The 20,215-nt window shown below is 47.1% G+C and overlaps 1 protein-coding gene and 1 long non-coding RNA gene across 10 annotated transcripts in view; one reads left to right on the top strand and one right to left on the bottom strand.

Annotated features, from left to right (window-relative positions):
* Window positions 1-382: 382 nt before the first annotated feature.
* The window catches only part of ACIN1 (apoptotic chromatin condensation inducer 1), a 38,478-nt gene continuing 18,645 nt past the window's right edge, over window positions 383-20,215 (bottom strand). For 3 of the 9 annotated variants that reach the window (XM_019968342.2, XM_019968346.2, XM_070797110.1), the window contains 14 exons: window positions 18,323-19,567; window positions 17,672-17,887; window positions 17,087-17,202; window positions 9,233-9,374; window positions 5,736-5,778; window positions 4,745-4,878; window positions 4,496-4,648; window positions 3,829-3,970; window positions 3,372-3,517; window positions 3,011-3,118; window positions 2,765-2,872; window positions 2,229-2,553; window positions 2,019-2,119; window positions 383-1,319 (listed from right to left, as the gene is read on the bottom strand). In XM_019968342.2, coding sequence (XP_019823901.2) covers window positions 993-1,319; window positions 2,019-2,119; window positions 2,229-2,553; window positions 2,765-2,872; window positions 3,011-3,118; window positions 3,372-3,517; window positions 3,829-3,970; window positions 4,496-4,648; window positions 4,745-4,878; window positions 5,736-5,778; window positions 9,233-9,374; window positions 17,087-17,202; window positions 17,672-17,887; window positions 18,323-19,567 — 3,306 coding nt within the window. In that variant the 3' untranslated portion in view covers window positions 383-992. The other 6 variants (XM_019968344.2, XM_019968343.2, XM_019968345.2 and 3 more) reach the window with 6 other exon arrangements.
* LOC109564808 (uncharacterized) lies at window positions 11,519-18,925 on the top strand. Its single transcript, XR_011568758.1, has 2 exons — window positions 11,519-11,644; window positions 17,445-18,925. It is a non-coding gene; the product is annotated as an uncharacterized lncRNA (long non-coding RNA).

Raw genomic sequence — 20,215 nt, 5'->3', positions numbered from 1 at the left:
AAGACATCCGCGGGAGGGCACGGAGCCTTTTGGGGAAGCTCGTTTACAGAAGCCTACTGAGCGAGCTGCTGCCGCCCCCTAGTGGCAGTTATGGGAAGACCTTGAAGGTGGTGAGCAGGTGACCAACTGCCTCTAGCAACAGGACAGGCCCGTCATCTTCCCAGGGGGTCTTCCTCACTGCGGGGAGGGAAAGCCGCACAGCTGTGGTGTGGTCAGAGCCGAGGCAGGGATGGAGGGAGGGTGGGGAGTCCCCTCTCCGGGAAGCAGCAGCCTAGTGTATGGAATGCAGGTAATGCTGGCTGCACTTACAGGAGACAGCCTCCACTTCAATTTGGCTCTCACCCAGGCCCTGGCCAAGGAAAGCCACTCAATCACACACTAGTTAAAACTAAGTCAGATTTTTATTATTTTCCATAGACCACATCATTTAATAATAAAAAAAATAAAAATAAAAATTGAACAAAAGGAAAAGGTGGATATAAAGTGGAACCGGTGGGCAGGAGGCAAGGTCTGCAGGACAGAAGAGACTGGGAACTGCAGGGGCCCTGGGACTCAGGAGGAGATGCTGATTCAGCTCATAGGTGACCCAGTCCTGGCCCCGGCTGTTCCCAAAAGGGGGGTTCGAGTACCAGAGGTGGTGAGCAGGATGGAGGAAAAAACAAGGGAGGTTTGGGGCTCCTGGCTGTTCCCCACTTCTCAGCCAATACCTCCCTCCCTAACTTAGCTCTTCCCTCTCACAGACTTCACTGGAAATGAGAGGAAAGGGCTGAGTCCCGAGATACATTATGGAGGGGGGATAGGGGTGGGAAGGTGGCCACTGCTCCATTTGGTATTTGGGGACAGGTGGCAGCCAGACTTCAGCACTGGGCAAATGGTGTGAACGACCCTGGTTCCAGGGTGGTGGAGATTGTACCTATCCCTCTGTGGCCTTGAACCCACCCTGGGGGAGGGTGGCTCACACCTGCAGCTCTCCCTAGTGTTTTCCCGGCTAGCTAGCGGCGCCCGCCCCGGTCCCGCACAGGTGTGCTCCTGCTCCGGCTCCTGCTGTGGCGCTTGGTGTCTCTGCGGTCCCTCTCCCTGCCTCGTTCCCGCTCCCTGTCCCGCTCCCGATCTCGATCCCCCCTGTCCCGCTCCCGGTCCCTCTCTCTCTCCCTGTCCCTCTCTCGGCTGTGTTCTCGCCGCTTCTCTCGCTCCAGCTGCCGGGTCCGTTCCCGCTCTGCCTCCTTCTCCCTCTCCTTCTGCTCTTCTTCTTCTTGCTCCTTTCGCCGCTTCTCCCGCTCCTTGGCCCGTTCAGCCCGCTCTGCCTCCTTCTGAACAATCTGTAGCAGGCAGGGAAGGCAGAGAACAAGCATCTCAAACCCGTTCACACCAGTCCCACCTGGTCCCCCTGCTCCTGGACCCTGCACACCTAGCTCAGGATCACCATCCGCCTTGCTATTACGCAGGAAGGGGGAGGGCCCAGCAGTCACACCTGTCCTTGTCTCAGAGCCCCAAGCCCTCCCAGTTTTCACCTGTTACAGCCATGACAGGTAGCAGCACCATCCATGCCTGGCCTGTTGTATTTCCCAAGCTACTTAGAGGTGAAAAAATTCTCTATTTTCTTCAGTGGAGTAGCATAAGCCTAAAATTCCCAAAAGGCCCATTAAGAAAAAAGCCCCATTAAAAAAGCTAAAATCCCTAGAAAGGAAAAAGCAGAAAAATGGCTGAGTTTATAAAACACAAATTTTTCAGCTAACTAAAATCAACTTCCAAGAAGTGTGGCTGGCACAGCCAGTTTGGATACACACACAAAGTTCCAATCTCCATGTCTACCTTCTACCTTTTGGGGTCTGGCTTCTCTATCATACAATCAACTGGGTCTTGAAACTGCCTCTTTCCATGATGCTTAGCTTCTTCTGCCTTATTATCCTAAGCCGATAGGATACCTAGGCCTATTCGCTCCCGCAGTCACATGACTCTGCCCTCCGTGCCCCCTAGCCTGATGAATTTCTGAGCAGGGCGGGAAGGCAGCCACTCACCTGGCTGTCAGTCAGTGGGAGCCAATAGATGCAGGGAGCTGCCTTGGTCTTGCGGAAAAGGTCATCCAGCAGCTTGGCAGGTGGTTCCTCCTGAGCTTTCTCTGAGGTGGAAGGAAGTGGTTCAGACTTGACACACGTGACCCTGTGGCCCATCCCATCTGGGTCCCTTTCCCACTTACAGGTGGGTACTGTGCCCCCGCAGCTAAGTACCTTTCTTCTCACTCTTCTTTTCTTTAGACTTTGCGCGTTCCTTCCGGCGGCGATCACGGGACCGGGATCGGGATCGGGGCCCTTCTCGAACTTTGTCCCGATCCCATTCGCGCTCAGATCGAGTCCGCTCCCGCCGCTCCATTTCCCGTTCCCGTTCTGCCCACTGCTCCCGTACCGCCCGCTCCTGCTCCCGCTGCTCTGCTCTGGGGTGCTGTGGTGGCTGGGCTGGGGGTGGGGGCGGGGGGTGCAGTGGCCGTGGCATCCCCTGCTCCTCTGTCTTAGTTTCAGAGGGACGGTCCACCAAGAGGCCTCGGTGATAGTCCAGCTGCGGGCAGAGGAGTAACAAGGGTGGAGACAACATCACCCCACTGAAGGAGCCCAGGCGCTGGCGAACAGACTCACGGCTCAACTCAGGGAACCGAAGTGGAGGGAGGAGGACCCTCAGAGACCAAGGGTTTCGCCAGGGTCTCAGCTGGAGTCTCGCAGATGGCGGCCTCCCCTGCCCCTCCCCTCTTTCCTCTCCCTTGGTTTCTTACCTCATCTTGCTCAGCATAGTCAGCACAAAGGAATTTGGGGTTGGACTGGGGCCATTTGACCCCATGGAGAGCTGTGCGGGTGGCAACTGCTTCCTCTACTGTTGAGTACTGACGGAGGAAGGGAGAGGCAGAAGGTCACAACGGGCCTTCCCTCCCTCCCACTTGCCATAAGGCCTCAAACCTGCCCACGTTGGTCACAAAAGGAGATACAGGGCACAACCTAGAGAACCGGCTTCTTCCCCTCACCGTTACAAAGCAGTGAGATTTGATCTTGTCAATCCAAAAAGCCTCTTCTACCAGAGTTCCTGTACGTCCCAACAACTCCTTCAGTTGGCCTAAAGTGAAGGGACGAACCTGCCAACGAGAATGAAACTTCAGGGTCTCAAAGAAGACAAGAAGATGCTCAGGTCAGGCTCTCTACAAACTCGAGACAACCCTGCAAGGTGATACTTTTTTCTCATTTTTCAGATGAGACAGGTTGTGAGGTTAAGTAACTCACTCATAGTCAATGAGTGAGTAACCAGCAGATGTAGGAGGTGAACCTAAGAAACACAAGTCCACAGCTCTGACTCTACATCAAGCTGCACTGTTGGAAACGATGACTTACCAAATTGGAGATGTGGACGATGTTACTGATCTTGCCCCGGGGTGGGGAGGGCACCTGAGCAGTCCGGACTGGGTCATCAATCGTAATGGAAACTCCTGACTTCTGCTGGCTAATGGAACGTCGAGTTAAGGTATCTCCTAAAGTCACTATCAAATAGAGCACATGAATCGTTTTCAGCAGGACTTTTATATTCCCTACCAGCAGTCACTCTTCCATCTAAATGTGCTGAGCACCTGCACTGTGCAAGGTACAGTCCAGGCTGATCACCTCATTATGGAGCCGCAAAGATTAAACGGATTCAAACCTAGCCCTCAAGTAGCTTGGTAACAAGACGACGACAAGACAGATGTGTAAAATACTACAACACAAGGCAGAAGGCATTCGATGCTGTAAGAGGTCCAAACCAGGTGCTCTGGGAACTCAGGGAGCCACATGCTTCACTCAGTGCTGCACCCACCTTTCTTGACTTCATGTTCCACAGGGGGGGGCAAGGCCACCTCTACTGAGACCTGGGGAGGCACAGGGGCTTCTGCTTCAGGCTCCTTCTCTTCTTCCTCCTCTTCCCTCTGCCCATTCTCCTGGCCCTCGGCAGGTACCACCTGTAAGGTATCAGATTAACAGAGGGATTCTTAAACACCAAACTGGCATGTTCTTTTCTGCCTCTGGTTTCTTGGGGCGAGATGGTGGTAGTCAGCCTGAAGTGTTCTTTCCACTAGTGGGGGAGATTTCATTATTAGGTTCACCTCCGCCAGGTCCTGGGATTGGTAATACCTTAACTCGTCCATGAGGAAAACTAAGGCAGAAATTGGCAAATTTTTTCTGTATAGAGCAAGACAGTAAACATTATAGAATTTGTGAGCCATACAGTTCCAACTACCCAATTCTTGATATTATAGCACATAAACAGCCATAGAGAAAGTAAATGAACTGGTATAACTGTTCTAACAGAACTTCGTTACAGGCAACAGGTTAGATTTTGTATTCTCCTGACCCATACAAAGGTCAATTAAGCCAACCCTGTGCACAGACAGATTTCCCTTCTAGAGCTCCACCTTAGCTCCCTACTTAGCTGCTCACTTTGCATTCAGGCCCCCCTCCCCCAAAGTGGGGCACAGGAGCCTTACCTGAGTGACAGTCCGGCATATTTTCAGCCCCTTGTCATGGGTCCCATCATCACCATTACGCTCTGTCTCATCCTCAGAGATTCGGGAGTCGTCAGCATGAAGATCCACAACAGCCTCCTGCCCCGCCAGGGGTTTGATGTCGGGGATGAGGCTCTGGGACACAGATACCCCCCACCCCGTTACACTGGGCCCATGTCTACTCCCACCGCATGTGTCTCGTCCTCCCTTCCCCGGCCCCTCCCACCTCACCTTGAGTGATTCAGTGGTGATACTGATGGAGGGTTTCTTCTGGGTGGTGGCTGTGCTGGCTCCCCAACGCCGCTTCCGACTAGGCTGGCCCCCCTCTGTGTCACTGTTTCCAGCCGGCACCCCCTTGGTAGCTGCTGTCCCCAAGAAACAGGACCCCACAGTTAGATGGTCCCAGGCTCTCTGCTGGTTCACACCACAATACCCACAGGTAGCCTTCAACTGGAATTTTAGTAAAAGGTTAACTTAAAGATATCACTTTTGGGGACTGGGGAAATCGTGTTTCAGAGTAAACAGAAGGCCTGGAGCCACTTCCTGAAAGATTAAAACTACTGATCTCTGAAGGCAAAAAGGGAGAAGTAACTAGGCTGGTGAGCATTTAAACTTTTACTGGTAGAAAACCCTAAAGCACTGGGGAAGACATACTGAGGATGACATGGGAATGAGAAAAGACTGTATGAAAATAAAATTCAAGTTAGTTTTAGATCATGACATGACCTGGTTATGCTTTAGGTTAATATTCACACTAATAGATTGATATTTAAGTCATAAAGATCTATTAAATATTACACTTTTGTCAACTTAAAGAGTTCCTCACTGAAAAATGCTCAAGTTGTTACTGTTTGAGGTGTGGGAACTCTCGTTTTCTCAGATGTGCTCTTATAATAAGGCATAAACTGGTAAGCATTTTATAGGAATCCCTCAAACCTACTCCTGAAAAAAGCAGGACTATAGATAAGTAATGGTGAGACACTTCACAGTGTATCTCATTAGGGTTAAGAAAGAAATGGGGGAAAAATGACAAGAATTGTTTATGAAGTTCTGAATTATAAACTGGAGCCTTAACTATGCCATAGATTTGCTGGGTGGAGCTGCTGGGATGGCAAGGGGTGACCCAAGAATGCCACTGAGAGAGAATGGGAGTCTATTTCTCTATGAACTCTGAGTTTTACGGTACTCTGGACCTGTATCAGGGATTTGGGGCTAGACTTACAGACAACGGAGATCTTCCTCTTGAATGATTTGGGCAGCAAGCTCTGTATAGAGAAGAAAGGGGTGGGGGGAAAAAAGAGAAAGAGACACACCCCACAGAGAGGTGGAAAGGAGGTTAGATGGGGCAGTCTCAGCATAGGTTCCAAAGACACAGAGAGATAGAGACACAGAGACAGACAGAGACCAAAACAGAAGCGGCAAACGGCAAAAACGAAGCAGAATCAATGCAAGTTAGAGAAAAAAATAAAACCAAACATCACAGCAGGGAAAAGTCATCTAGTCCATACCACACCTATGTATTAGCTTAACCAGAAATAAGCTGGAAGAAGAATTTCAATAACCTCCCAGCCCTTTAAAAGCATTGGTCATGCCCTCTTCCACTGGTCTCTATGGATGGAGAGGATGCCAACCCAACAAGCTATGCCCAAAACTGAGTTATTTAGTCCTTCTAAGGTCTTCCTTGCTAACTGGAGCAAAATATGAGTAAACAAGGAAAACCAACTTTGGGATGGCAACTGTGACAGTATAACCCTCCTCCACTCAGTGCCCAGCCTGCATCCACTGACAGCAGATCCGAGCAGCTTGGACAGCAGACTTAGAGCTGCCTGGGTCACTGCCGCACTGTGGAAAAGGGCGGCACCAGCCTCACTGGAGAGGAGCCTCTCAAGCCAAGTGCCGGCACAAAGAATATAAAGGTGTCTTTGGTAAAGACAAGATTTTATGAAGGGCAGACAGTACCCAGGAAGAGTTTCAGACTTTCTGACCACTGTACTAAGCTCTAGCAGAGCCCTACTACGTTGTCTCCAAACAGGGCTTATGCCTTAGGGGCTCTATCAATGACCAGAAACTTTCCAACTTGCTTTTCAGCAAGTTTCTGCCCCCAAACACTCAGTTGAAGACTGTGGACAGAGCAAAAAGAGGAAGAGAGAGCAAAAAGGGGAATAGAGCATTTTCAGATTTAAGTGCTTATTTCTGGAAAAACTAAGACCTACCACCCTTCTAAAGGGTAGGGCAGGAGCCCTCTGGATGAAATCCCTTTCCCCCATCCGCCCCCCAGCCCCGTTTGTGTTGTCTAACCAAGTCTCCTTGGTCTCCTTTAAGGGCCAGCCTGACCCCTAGCCAGGCCGCTCTTGATGGGTAAGTTAGTGAGAAAAAAAAAAAGTCTTAATTAAAACAGGTAGAACATGAACCAAATAAATAAATCCAATAAAGAAATCAGAATAAAGATAAAGAAAAAAAATCAAAATAAAAGATTAAAAAAAGAGGAGAAAGAAGAAAATAAAGAGGAAAATAAACTAGGAATATGACAAATGTTCCAGGTACCATCTCACACCTGGGATCTTCAGTTCAGCCAATCGCACCTCACTGTGTACTGTATCTAGTCAACCGCCGGTCCAATCAGAATGAGCCCTCCCTGCTAGGCGCTGTGCAATTGGTGGGGGGTTGGGTTGGCAAAAAAGGTGGGCGCACGGCGTGGTGGTCGGCACGGCACTGCCAGAGTCCTCCCAGGGGCGCACGGGGGCGGGAGGGAAACGTGTGGGGGGACGCTGCCCAGTTTCCATGATGTCAAGACAGTTCACTGGCGGTGGCCAGGCTCAGCGAGGGGTACCGGGGGAACAGGGGCAGAGACATCAGTTCTGGCCCTGCAGGGGCATCATCCTGTAGTCCCTGATGAGATGGCCTGTGAGTAGCAGGAATGGTCCTGGCCTTTTATCGTGAGAGGCAGGCAGGACCCTATGTCCACCAGTGGCAAGCTGCAGCAACACCACCACCCAGTGCTTGGAATCCAGGTGATGACTTCAGAGTCCCTTTCTCCTCTGCCTGTAACTGGGGAGGGGGTCCTCTCACCGAGTGGGTTCATGAAGCCTCTGTTGAAGGCAGCCTGGGGGTAGTAGGTGGATAGCCCCAGGACCTGGCACACATTCAGCAGCAAGGTCAGAATACTTTTCTTCTGAGTGGTGTGTGGCATCTCCTCAGGGACTCCAGCTGAGACAGTGGTTCCAGTCAGGTGGATGGATGAGCCCCTGCCTCCAGGGATGGAGGAGAAGTTGGAGCAACCAACATGCTGCCCTTCACCATGGACAACAGGGACCAAAGGAAAGTCCATCTGATGAGCAAATGATGATACATGGCTGGGCTGTCATCAGCATTAAATCCCTGGGCTCAGACCCTAGACTTCTCTGCAGGGTTCCTAGTCGTCACAGCTTAAGCCGAGAGCCCCACTTGGTATTTTACAGCTGGCACTGTGATCACAAACATTGACTCTTTAGGAGGTCTTGGTGCCCTAGTTGGGGATCCCAACAGTCTGCAGCAAACAAGGCAACCCACAGTCCTCAAAAGGGCAAGGGTGTGTGGGCAGGCGCCCCAGCACTGACACAAGCTCTTCTTGGGGTGTCCCAAAGAGGGAGATGATGCAAGTCCACCCCTTTCCAAATGCTTTTTGCTTTCTTAATACAAGTCTCTCCAGAACAGTGCTCTTCTTGGCCCCCTGATGTAAGCCAAGGCAGGGAGGCAAAAGGGGGCCCATCACAGGATCCCATACACATGCCCCCCTCTGGCCAAGACACCTGGATAGCAGACTCGGCTCTGACTGGGCAGCTCAGTAGCAGCGGTTGGGTCCAGAGGAAGAGGCGGCATCAGCGATTGGCCAGTTGGGCAGGGTTATATTTTACGGGCGGATTACCGTACATGAGGTACTTGGACAAAGTTTTACGGGGAAGAAGGACCTTGTAATAAATAATATTCTGCACATCAAATCACTTTCACCGGCCCCCACCCCCGCAACACACACCAAAGAAAGGCTACACACACAACAGTCCCTCCCACCCTGTTACTCTCGTCCCAAACCCAGCTAATTCTTTCTCTAATTACTTTAAGAGCCAAGAAGACTTCGCTGGCTCTGATGGGAGGAGCCCCCTGAATTGGGTGCAGGACACAAGATAACATATATGCCCAAAAAGTAAGTTGAGGCGTCACAAAAATAGCCAAGGGGCCTCTGGGATCACCCCAGGAGCTGGCTTCTAAGTAGCTTCATCTTGCAACAAGACCACTTGGGGGCAGATCAGCAACAAAAATTCCTCAGCATGGTGCTCAGCGGAGATCCACCAAAGCCCACTAGATGGCGCTGAGCCCCAACATGCTTTTAAAAAGGAGGGAAAGCTAGGGGGCTACCACAGGGAGAAGCTAGAGAAGGCAGCAGGGAAAGCTAAACCTGGGTCTTGGATAAAGGGCCATTAACTGACTTTCTGGGTGGTAACAAACTTCCCCAACTGCACTACTTCCCCAACAAGGAAAGGGGGATGAAGGAGCCCTGTCCCATCACACGGGGTCTCCCTGGCTAAACCAGCGAATTCTCCCTTGGCCCTGTCCTGATCCAAATCTTTGCCTAGTCCCTTTTTTAAACTATCCCACTGTGGAAGAGGGATCACTGGAGTGTTCTACTCTTTCCCCTACATCCACTCCTGCCCACCCACCCCAGTAGGTGGCTTGGATATTTACCTCTTTCTTCTCCTCATCCTCAGCATTGCCCTCTGGGCGATCATCATTGCTGACTTGGTCTGCAATAGGCATGGGGGGCTCTGGAACCTCATTTTCAGGTCTGTTTTCACTTGTGTCCATGGTCACTTCCTCCTTCTCCTCACTGTCAGTATGGGGATAGGTTGGGGGGCAGGAAAGAACCAAGGGGAAGAGAGAACAAGATGTTAGGTTTTGGGTCAAGGAAACCTCCATGCCTCAATACTTGGGTGGGATTGGGAGGGCTGCTTTTCAGATCAAACTAGAGACCTTGCCCCCACAGGAAATGCAGACAACCTTTTCCCTAGGGGAAAGAGCACAGATCACACCAACCACGTCCTCCCACTGCCCAGATGGGATAAAGCTGTGATGTGTAAGGTCAGGACTCCAATGCTCTTAGGTAGTTCACCAGAGTACTCTTCTTATATGAAGAGGAGAAACATCCCTCTCTGAAAAGTCCCTCAAAAGTGACTGTTATTTGCCCACAACCCCAGGGCCTCCCCAGCCCATGGTCACGGGCACTCTTATTTAACCAAACTGCATGAGAAACTAAGGGAAGCCCAAGTCCTAAAAAGATGAGAAAGAGCAGCCAAGGCTGTGGCAAATGACCCCAACCTTGTTGTTTAATCAACTGCTTAGGGTAAAAGCCTAATGACCTACAGATCTGGAGACACCAGGAATGGAGAAATGGTGGGGTGCGGGCTGTAGGGAGAGTAGGGCTGGTGAGGGTTCAAGCTTCAAGGACTCTAATCCAAAAGGAAAAATTAACACTGCCAAAGTATGAAAGCTCAGAGAAGAACCAGGCCACTTTTACCTGCTCAGAGGTGTAGGAATTGTTCTTACATTCAGCTTTCGCCCAGTTTCTCCCACTCCCTTATTCCAACTTCCAAGAGATAAAGAGAGCAGGCCTCCCAGTCAGGACACACCCTCCCCCACACCACGCATCCCACCCGCCGGTGCCCCTCCACAACACTGAACCCACTCCCCCACCCCTCCGAATCACACAAGTAGAGTCCCACTGCAGGCAATGAATCTCAGAGTTCACTTCAGATAAACTAGCTTCCCAACTTCTTTTTTCTGTCTTCATCCCTAACTTGTATCTCTAATCTCACCCCCACTACCACCCAAACACCGAGGTGGGGAGGGGAGGGCGGGGAACAAATCAAGATGAACAGGGTCCCCTCTCTAAGTCTCAAGAGAGGGGAAGCCAAGCCTCCACAGGCTGATAACCAGCACCGAAAATTCGGCATTCTCGACAGGCTGCCTGACACTCAGAGGTCAGAACAGCCTCCCCAGAGCATGGGAGGGATGCACGGGAAGGGTGGGGGGGGGGGGGGGGAGAGAAAATCGGAACTGTGCCCCCAGCTTATAGGCTCCCACAGAAACACGAGATTCAACTGCCTGAATCTAAAGAAAAGGCTCATCCAAAAAATACCTATTTCCCACACAGAGAGGGCAAGTGAGGCCAATTAGAAATCAGGCAGGAAGGACAAAGGGGGAAAGCAGAATGACTGAAAACAAACCAAAACCAAAGACGGAATGAAAGCCATGGGAAAGAGAAGGGAGATGAGGGGGGCTAGAGCGGTAGGGAAAAAGGATACATGGAAATGTGAAGCTCTCACCCTTCTTTGCTTTCTGATAACATGATTTTTTTTCTCCCCCTGGAAGTGCTGTTTATCCCTTTCTGGAATGGAAGAAATAACAAAAACCAAACAAAAAAATCCTAAAAAATTTAAAAAAACAAAACAAAACACCTTCCTTGTCCCAAGATCCCACCACCTCCTCCCCGGCCACCCGATCCAGAGAGAGAAAATCGAGATGCAGCAACTAGGGATCCAAAAAATGGTAAATGGAAGGAGAGGTGGTGGTGGTGAGGGGAGGCTAAAATAGATCTGGATTTTAAGAGATAAGCGTTAAGTCCTCACGGCAAACCCCGAATTCGGCTGGATTGGTCTCTCTGGAGGAGGAGGAGGAGGAGGGCCAGGCTGCTGGTAGTGGCTGGCTCTATTGTACTGGCGGAGCGGTGGCGATCAGCCGGAGACATGCAGGGGAGCCATCTTGCCACTTACCCAGCAGCCCGTGTGTGCGGATGGGGGAGGGCCCTGCTGCAGCAGGGGAGGGGAAAGGAGAGAGGGAGGGCGCTGAGTGAGCAAGGTTCTTATCCTCTGGCAAGCTACTCCGAGCTCACTGCTGGCTCGATAGGCCTGGCCCTTTCCCTTCTTTTCTCAGGTTACAGCAGCTAACGAGGCCTAACCCCAAAGGGGAAGGGTGCTCTCTCCTTGTCTTCCCGGGGGCGGGGGAGAGGGCTGGGTGGAGAGGACAAAGTTACAGCTGTTTGCTTGGAAGATTCCAGAGAATAGAAAGAAAGGAAACAGCAGAACTGGAAGTGAAAAAATGGTAAGAAGGAAGATAACAAGGCCAAAGTTGAATAGAGACAGGGGGGAGGGTCATGAGCAATTTTTTAGGTGTCCATGTTCCTCTATCCCAGAAGCCAGGCATGGAACATTGAAAACTGATCAGCAGGCTCAAGGTGGGAAGGCAGGATAAGATTTGGCACTATCTAATCACTATATAGTAACTGGCCGCTTACGGCAGCAATGACCACGTGTTACTACTTCAGGAGATGAAAGGAAAGGATAAGCAGAGGTGCTTTCTGAATTACCAGTAGAGGAGGGGAGAGGTATCTCTAAAGAGAAGACAGACAACTTTGTTTCACAGAGTCTTTAATAAGGTCGCCCTGCCCCAGGGTCTGCAGGAGCCAAAAAGAAAAGGATAAGCAGGGCAAGGGGACCTTGCCTAAAGCATGAAGGCCGCGTTTTGGAGCAAGGGCTCCCAAGTGAGGGCTCCGGAGTACATAAGGGAAGTGAGAGGACTGTTACTGGGAACGGGGTGGGGTGGGGGTGTGTGTGCAGATCTGTTGGGCAAAAAGTGATTGGGAACTTAACAGAAATGATTAATTATGGGCATCTCCGAACTAATGTAAAATGTGAAGCTGTCTCTACCCATTCAAAACAGCACTCAGTAGATGCTCAAAATGCTCATCTGTTGACTACAAAAGTGCTCCTTTCGTAGCCTAGTCGCAGTAAAGGTTTAACATTAGAACAAACTTCTGGATTCTTAACCAAAAGCTTAATATTATCTCATTCGTGATACCAGAGCTTTTAGCTAGGACTGAAATTTCCTCCCTGCTGCTTAAAATCTTAAATGTACACACCAACTGCATGCTAGAGCAGTCGCATTTAACATCACACAGTTCCTTTTCCCTTAGCGGTCCCTGTCTGCTCAGTAAGATTGAGAGTCTAGAGTCAATGGCCTAGGGCTCAATCCAGGCCCCAGCTCCACCTCACACAAGGAGCACACAAGTGATACTGAGCGAGTTTCTGATCCTCTCTGTGTATCAGTTTCTTTATCTGTAAAGTTGGGGTAATAACAATATCTATCTCATCTAATAGTGTGATAAGGATTTGCTCTTAGGAACCTGGTTTGGAAGACACCCCAAGTCAAGGCAAGGATATGCGTAAAACACATGTATGTTTAACAGGCCATTATCTCATCTGAGACTACCTATGGAGCTTTTAAAAGAGTGTCCTCTAAGTGTAGACTGCTCTTTCTATGATGTAAAGGCAATAACTGGTTTGCTGGGTTCCACTAATGCCCTCCCACTGTCTAGTGCCCTCTGGTTACTTGCCCCTTACCCTGCAGAGTTCCTCAAGGTCAGGGACACCTAGCCTGGAGCCTAACACAAAGAAATGTTCAGTAAATATTTCTAAACTAGGTTGTCATTGTGGGTCCAAGTAAGATACTTTAATAAATGATTGCTGCATTAGAAGTTTTCCTAATATTTTTAGACAGAATTCCCACAAAGACCATTACGCTACAGAGAAACATCACCTTCAAACATCCTCAAATACATGTTCCCTGTCCATCAATTGTCCTAAAATACTTTCAGCTTCCAATACGCCTCTCCAAAAGTGGCTTTCTTGGAGGAAGAATTTTAATAGCAATTCGTCATTTTTTTCAAGCATAAGAATTTTATGATGCTATCCTTGGCCTTCATGAGATATGGGTTTGTGCCATCTATTCCCTCATGATCAAACCTACGGGATCTAAGAATTACCAAAACTTTTCTAAGAGGAAACTTCGAAACTGTCCCCAAAAAGGGGACTCAATCTACTTGCAGGACTAGTCCCAAAGTCTTCTTAGCTATGTGTCAGAGCCCCACGCAGCATTTCTTGGTAGTCCCTTTTAGACAAAAGGTATCTCCTTTTCCACTATTTAAGTTCTTGCACAAATGTTTCTGATACCTTTGAAAAGAAAGTGAAACTGCATGGGGATTGGGGGTGGGTGATGTTGTTGTTAGTCAGTACGGCACGTTCGAGTCTTTTGTACCCCATGAACTGGAGTCCGCCGGGCTCCTCTATCCATGGGATTTCTCAGGCAAGAATACTGGAGAGGGTTGCCATTTCCTTCTCCAGGGTTATCTTTCCCGACCCAGAGATGGAACCTGTCTCTTGCACTGGCAGGCAGATTCTTTACCAGTGAGCCACCAGGGTGATACCTACCCATAATTAAACAGCAAACAAAGCATTTGCAGCCCAGAAGAAAAGGACAGAACTAGTTGAGGGCTAATAACATCACATTAGAGTTTGTATCCGAATATGAATGAGATTCAAAGAAACTAATGGAAAAGGGAAATTTCTATAGACATTTATGTTTGAACTTTATTGTAGAAAATTCACAAAGAGCTGAGGACTGATATGAAATTTAAATAATAGTGGGATTTGACTACCTTTGGTAGTAAGATTTAAATACAGCATACCCTCAGGAGCATACTAGTTCCAAGATAACCAAGGAGAGTATGGTTTAAGAGGATATGTCCTTAGATACCAACTTCTCAGTGAGTGAACTCTATTGATAACAATAAATTCTACTTTTTAAAAATTATGCATCATTAGGCATACTGGCACTGTAGGTCCCCTATCAATTACACTGTCATATTGGTTTAAAGGACCATTTCCTTCCTGCTATTCAGGCAAAAGGACAACTAAACACAGTGTCAAGGACCCAACAATTCTACTGCCTGCAAGGTTTGTATATACAGGAAGGTTTTATTTAGAAAAATTGGGGTTTGAATTAACTACTACTGGATGATACAGTTGTCCACACAAAGTTTTTCCTTTCCCTTTCCTTTTTTCCTCTCCCCCCCTTTTTTTTAATGTAAAAAAGAGAGTACCCTTTTTTCCTGTGTATGAGTAAATTTTTGTTCTATCTATAGCAGGCAGGGCCGGATTTTGGAACAGGGCTCAAATTAAACAGGACTGAGGGCTCACAAATTCCTGCCCCAAGAAATGAAAAAGATACCTTACCTCATAAATCTAGAATCCCTCAGGGAACAATCAGAATCACAATGGATTTAACCAACCACAGCAAAAAAAAAATTTAGGTCATCTCTTCCAAGTGGTGAGAGATCCTTGAAGTCTAATTTTTTTTTAACACTTTACTGAATCAATGGGCCCTAGCTCTATTTTTTAAAAGTCATGTGACTTCTTGTTGAGGCAGAGAGGAAAACCAAGGTTGAGCCACAAATGGTCTTTTTCATTTAGCACTCACTGTTGTTTCATCTCACTTTTAAAATTGGCCAGGCTCCAGAGATTACCAGGCTAAACACCAGCACTCAAGAGGGGTGAAAGACCAGGAGGAGTGTTGTGAATCAATTTAGCAGGGCCTCCAGAAATGTAGCCAAACTTCTCAAAGACTCATTTACCAAATCCAGTGCCAGAATATCCTATAGGTTTTGGGCATGTAATTCTGTTAGGCTGCCAAATAGACCATCTGAAAGGCAGACAGAAGGAAAGCAGGTAACCAGGGATGTGTATGAGCCACTCTTGAGCTGAGACTGCATTCCTAATCTATGGGCTGCTCCACGGAAATCTGCCTGGGCAATAATGGGCAATCTCAGGATTTGCCCCAGGTGCCATTTGCTATCTCCTTGCCAGAATCAATGGGACTAGATGACCTCAGTCTTAAAATACAGGTCAAAGCCCCCTTTACCTGAGAAGAAAAACTCTGTATGAGACTCCAAGGTTCATTTGCCCTGGACCTACATGCAAAAATCCAGAAATAAGGTGCTTTAAAACAGCATACAGTGCCACTCTGTTGCCAGGATCTCAGAGACCTATAGGACTTTATGGTAAGCAAGAAGCCTTTCATAAAATCACTTGCTTCTCATGGTGCACAGGAAGCAGTTCCTCAGACCCAATTAGTAGCAGGTTTTCAATACATACTTTGAAACTGCCATTACAGAAAAGACATATTGTACTTCCATGGGATGGAGGAGGGAAAGGCAGGTATTATCTCTGATTGATAGATAGAAAAGGGAAGGTGTCACCCCATTTCCTCATCGATGGTGTAGCTGGGAAATCCTGAACACGTTCAGAATTCGCTGGGTTTTCACTTTAAGGTCCTAGAAGAAAAACCCCTTTCCAAAGGATAATGTACCAATTCCAAAAGGGAAAAACAAAAACTTTTTTCAAAGGCAATAGAGTGAACTTTTAGCTTTCAAACCAAAAATGTAATGGCCACAAGATGGCAGCAGAGACAACAATATTAGTATAGGCAGTATCGAGGGTATATCCTAAGGCAAAAGCTATATAATGATTACATGAAAGTGAAAGTGAAGTTGCTCAGTCATGCCCGACCCTTTGCAACCCCATGGACAGTAGCCTGCACCAAGCTCCTCTGTCCATGGGATTTTCAAGGCAAGAGTACTGGAGTGGGTTGCCATTTCCTTCTCCAGGGAATCTTCCCAACCCAGGGATTGAACCCACGTCTCTCACATTGTAGACAGACGCTTTACCGTCTGAGCCACCAGGGAAGTCCAATGATTACATAACTATTGTTAAAAGTCTCAAAAAAAAAAAGAGATAATAAATCAATCATGTCATTGCCCACCACCCTCCAAAATCAAAGGCAAAAGGTAGTCTGAAGTTCTAAGAATTTACATTACTAGACATATACATAAAAATGAAAATCATATTGCTAGTATTAGTGTTAATGCTATCAAAGCAATCATGGAACAAAGTTAGGCCAACTGTCTACTCAAGACATTTTCTGACATTGAAAAGGTAAGCAATCTTATTTCCACAATGCTTTGTCATTTCCCATGAGACTTCAAAGCCAAGAATTCTGGTTCAATGGCATCTTAATTTGTAATACATACACTCAACAAATGAATGACAATTTTCAATTACTAATTTCATATAAGAGTATATTCTAAAGCTAGATTTGTAAGGAATAAAAAATTCACATTAATTGCATAAATGGTAAAATCAATCCAAGGGTCTCAGAAGAGAGAAGCTTCTGACTTGATATGGACTTCATATTTTGCTGTACTGTATACTGTGAGAAGTAACTAGGGTAGACTGTGGCTAATAAAATTGTAGCTAATAACCAGAGAAAACACAAAAACTAAAAAACAGCACCCTTGTTTTTTTTTAGATCCTCAACATCCTTTATTAAACTGTGTTCCCAGGCTCACAAGCAGCTGGCAAATGTGAGTTAAAATACCTGAATCAATTTCTGCTTCCTCCTTAAAGGAATTGACTGTTTTGGTCAGATGATCCCAGAAAATGGGTTTCCTTTTACTCCCACCACTGCTTTTCAGACTACATTGAGTTCTGGTGGCAGCTATCAAGATAGTATAACTGAAGTCTAGCCTTAGACCAGATACAGCTCTGCCTTTGTGTTTTATAACGCAACGAAGATTTAGCCAAAAAACCCCAGGGAGCCAAGAACTATCCTACAAATCGAGTTATATCCCAACTGAGAGGTATCACTTACACAGTGTGATGAATCCTTTCTGATTCTGGTAGGTGAGAGGTCGGAGTCTCTGAGGTTTGGGGCTGTGTGGCAGCCGGTGGCTCTGCCTCTTCAGCTTCACACTTCTTTGGGCTCCCCTGTCAGGACAAACACACCAAAACAAACATAGCCAACGTACTTAAGTCTGCTTGATTCCTCTTCTTTAACATGGAGCTGATAAAAGGCAGAGTACGACATATATAGTACCAGCTCCAGACACGGCCCTATTATTTATTTAATTTTAAAAAGTGGAATGGAATACTGCTTACAGAATTTCTATGGTAGGAAACATTTTATTAGAATTCTTGAGAGAACTGAGAAGAGGCTTCCTTTTGGGCAGGAAGAAGAACTGATCCCAAGAGCGCTGAAGATGAGAACCCTGATGCTCAGCCTCATGGAGAACTTCCATTAACCAGGAATTGGGAAATAAAGGAGAATCTAACAGGTATCCCCTTCTACATTTCTACTGAGCTTTATCCAGACTGCATTTTCAGTTTTTTAGCTAAGACAGAAGGGAAAATCATGCCTAATCCTGTTTTCCTTTAGGGAGGGGGCATAATACCCTACCCGATCAGGCTGTAACCTCTGGGTCACATGCTTTGCAGCTGGCTCAGGTTGGCTCACAAGCCTCACTTGGACAGAGGATGGGGTGGAAGTCCTCTCCTTTGGCTCAAGGACCTGCAGTTGTGGCAATGGTGGAGCTGCAACCTCCTGACCAGAAGAGGGATCTTTGGTTTCAGTGTAGCTGGTGCTGCTGTCCCTAGAGACTCCAGGGCTCAAAGACTAAAGAAATGAAACACATTAGCCAAATTATTTTATTTGGTATGTATTCAGTAGATCACTGAGTTTTCCAACTTAATACTTCAGATCTTTTTATCCCTAGATTTGACTTAGTGATTTCCCTATTTCCTAGATTATCCAAAAATTTATTAACTCCAAGTTAGGTGCAAGGTACTGGGATATACACATAAAAAGGTATGACCATACCCTCAAGAAGTTCATAGCCTAGTGGAGGAAATGGGTAGATGGCTTGACCTTTCTTTACAATCAATAGGAATCAAACTGAAAAAGAACCAGTGAATTGAAAACGAGACTGCAAAATGAAAAGTAATCACTGAACTGGGGACTAAAGGAACCTTTTTCTATTCCTGCTGGAAATCATAAGCTCTGTAGGGGTTGAAAACAGTGCAGTACAGACAGAACATCTCCCACACTTACTTTTCTGCTGTTGCTTGATGCTGACCGGGAACGAGAACGGGAACGTGACCTGGACTCTGATGTTGATCTGGAGCCCACCTTGGATCTATCATGAGGGTTGGCATGAGCACGTACCCCAGATCCATCTCTCTGCTTGGATCTTGGAGGTGAGTGAGACTGAGAGCCTGAACTGTCAGGAGAGCGAGATCTTGACCTAGAACTGGAGGATGAAGATGAGGAGGATCGGCTAGAGGAGGAGTCAGCTGACTGTTTCAATCTGTGGCTTGGAAGAAGGGCATGAGAAGCCCTCCTGCCTTCTTTCTGTTCCAAAGATTCCTCAGTGATCCCTTTGGCCAGCGTGAATTCCTCAATTTTTAGAGGGAGTGGTTGAGTGGATTTTTCTGATTCAGTTTCAAGACCTTTCTGGGCTGAGGATTCAGCTTGTGCGCTTTTCTGAACTAGAGGCAGGACACTCTCCTCTGGCACTTTCTCTACTGGAGATTCAACTTTGGTGTCTGCAGGACCTGACAAAGGAGACAAACTTCCCACCAACTGCACAGTATGCTGAGATAGTAATAGCTCCCTGGCCTCAGCATCTGCATTAGGAGGAGATAACTGAATAAGGACAGGAGGGGCCGGGCCTTCCATGGGCTCTATTTCTTCTTCACTCTGGAGCTGTGTATTAGGTGGTGGAGAAGATGCTTCCTTGGTAAGTAAAGGTGGGGGAGTCTCCTCCTCACTGGCAGTTAGTTCTGGTTGTAGCACAACCGGGGCCTTCGCCACATCTTCAGTCAATTGAGGAGGGGAAGGAGACTTGGATTTTTCCTCCAAGCCTTTTGAAGATTTTATTTCTCTTTCTTCTTCAAGAGAAGCTGTTTTCATCTCTTTCTCCTGCTGATGTCTGGCTAGATGACTTCTTCGGGCCTCTTCCTGGGACCTTGTAACTCTCCCTCCTCTCTCTAACCCCTCCTGTTCCTGGGATCTTATAGTTTGGGGTCTCTCATCTGTCACCTCCTCCACTTTTACTATGGGTATCTCTTCTCCCTCTTCCTTAAACTGTTTCAGGACTGGTGCATCTCTAGATTTTTGTCCCTCATCATCATCATCTTCCTCTTCCTCCTCTTCTTCCTCTTCCTCCTCCTCTTCTTCTTCCTCCTCTGTTTTCAAATTTCGATCTGCTCTGACCCTCAGATTTCTAGAAGGTGTTTCTTGATCCTCTTCCTCCTCTGCAGCCTGGCTACACTCGGAGAGTTTAGCTGCTCTTGCCTGAAAGAAAAGATATTCAACAGTTCAAGGTATATTTGCTCACTGTCAACAGAAGAGAAAAAGTATCTCACAGGATACACATGATGGAGAAACTCGATGATATATGCTTTCAGCAACACAGAATGACAACAGACATGTGTGACTTAACATGGACTTCATGGGAATCAAAACAAATACAATAATGAAACTGCTAGTACTTCATCTGCTAATTTCAAGCTTTAAAATAAATACGAAGTGAACATCTAGAAAGTGTGGGGAGGCGGGCCTGACCTATTTTCAGTAAATGTGATTATTTTGATTTTTTGGATATATTTAATTTGTCCCCATTATTTATTTTTCCAAGGTCGTAATTAACCATTCATATACTTTTGTATTCTGTTCACTTAACACCAAATCATACAGCTTTAAGGTTTTAAATAATGAATTGTCTGTTTTCTAATAATATGCTGCCTTCCAAATACAGATCAGCCTGCTAACTTTTACAATTAAGTTTTAATTTTTATATATTCATTTAGAAATCTGAAGGCCAAAGTAGATATAAATTAGAAAACACAAAATGAGAAAAATGTTAAGCAAAGAAGGTGACTATACAGAAAACTAGAAAAAATCAACTCTGAAAATAAGTTGAGGAAAAAGAGGAGGAGGAGA

Source organism: Bos indicus, chromosome 10 (assembly GCF_029378745.1).
Source record: "Bos indicus isolate NIAB-ARS_2022 breed Sahiwal x Tharparkar chromosome 10, NIAB-ARS_B.indTharparkar_mat_pri_1.0, whole genome shotgun sequence".
Taxonomy (NCBI): domain Eukaryota; kingdom Metazoa; phylum Chordata; class Mammalia; order Artiodactyla; family Bovidae; genus Bos; species Bos indicus.
The sequence above is the reverse complement of the archived record's forward strand: the minus strand, read 5'-3'. Positions and strand labels throughout refer to the sequence as shown.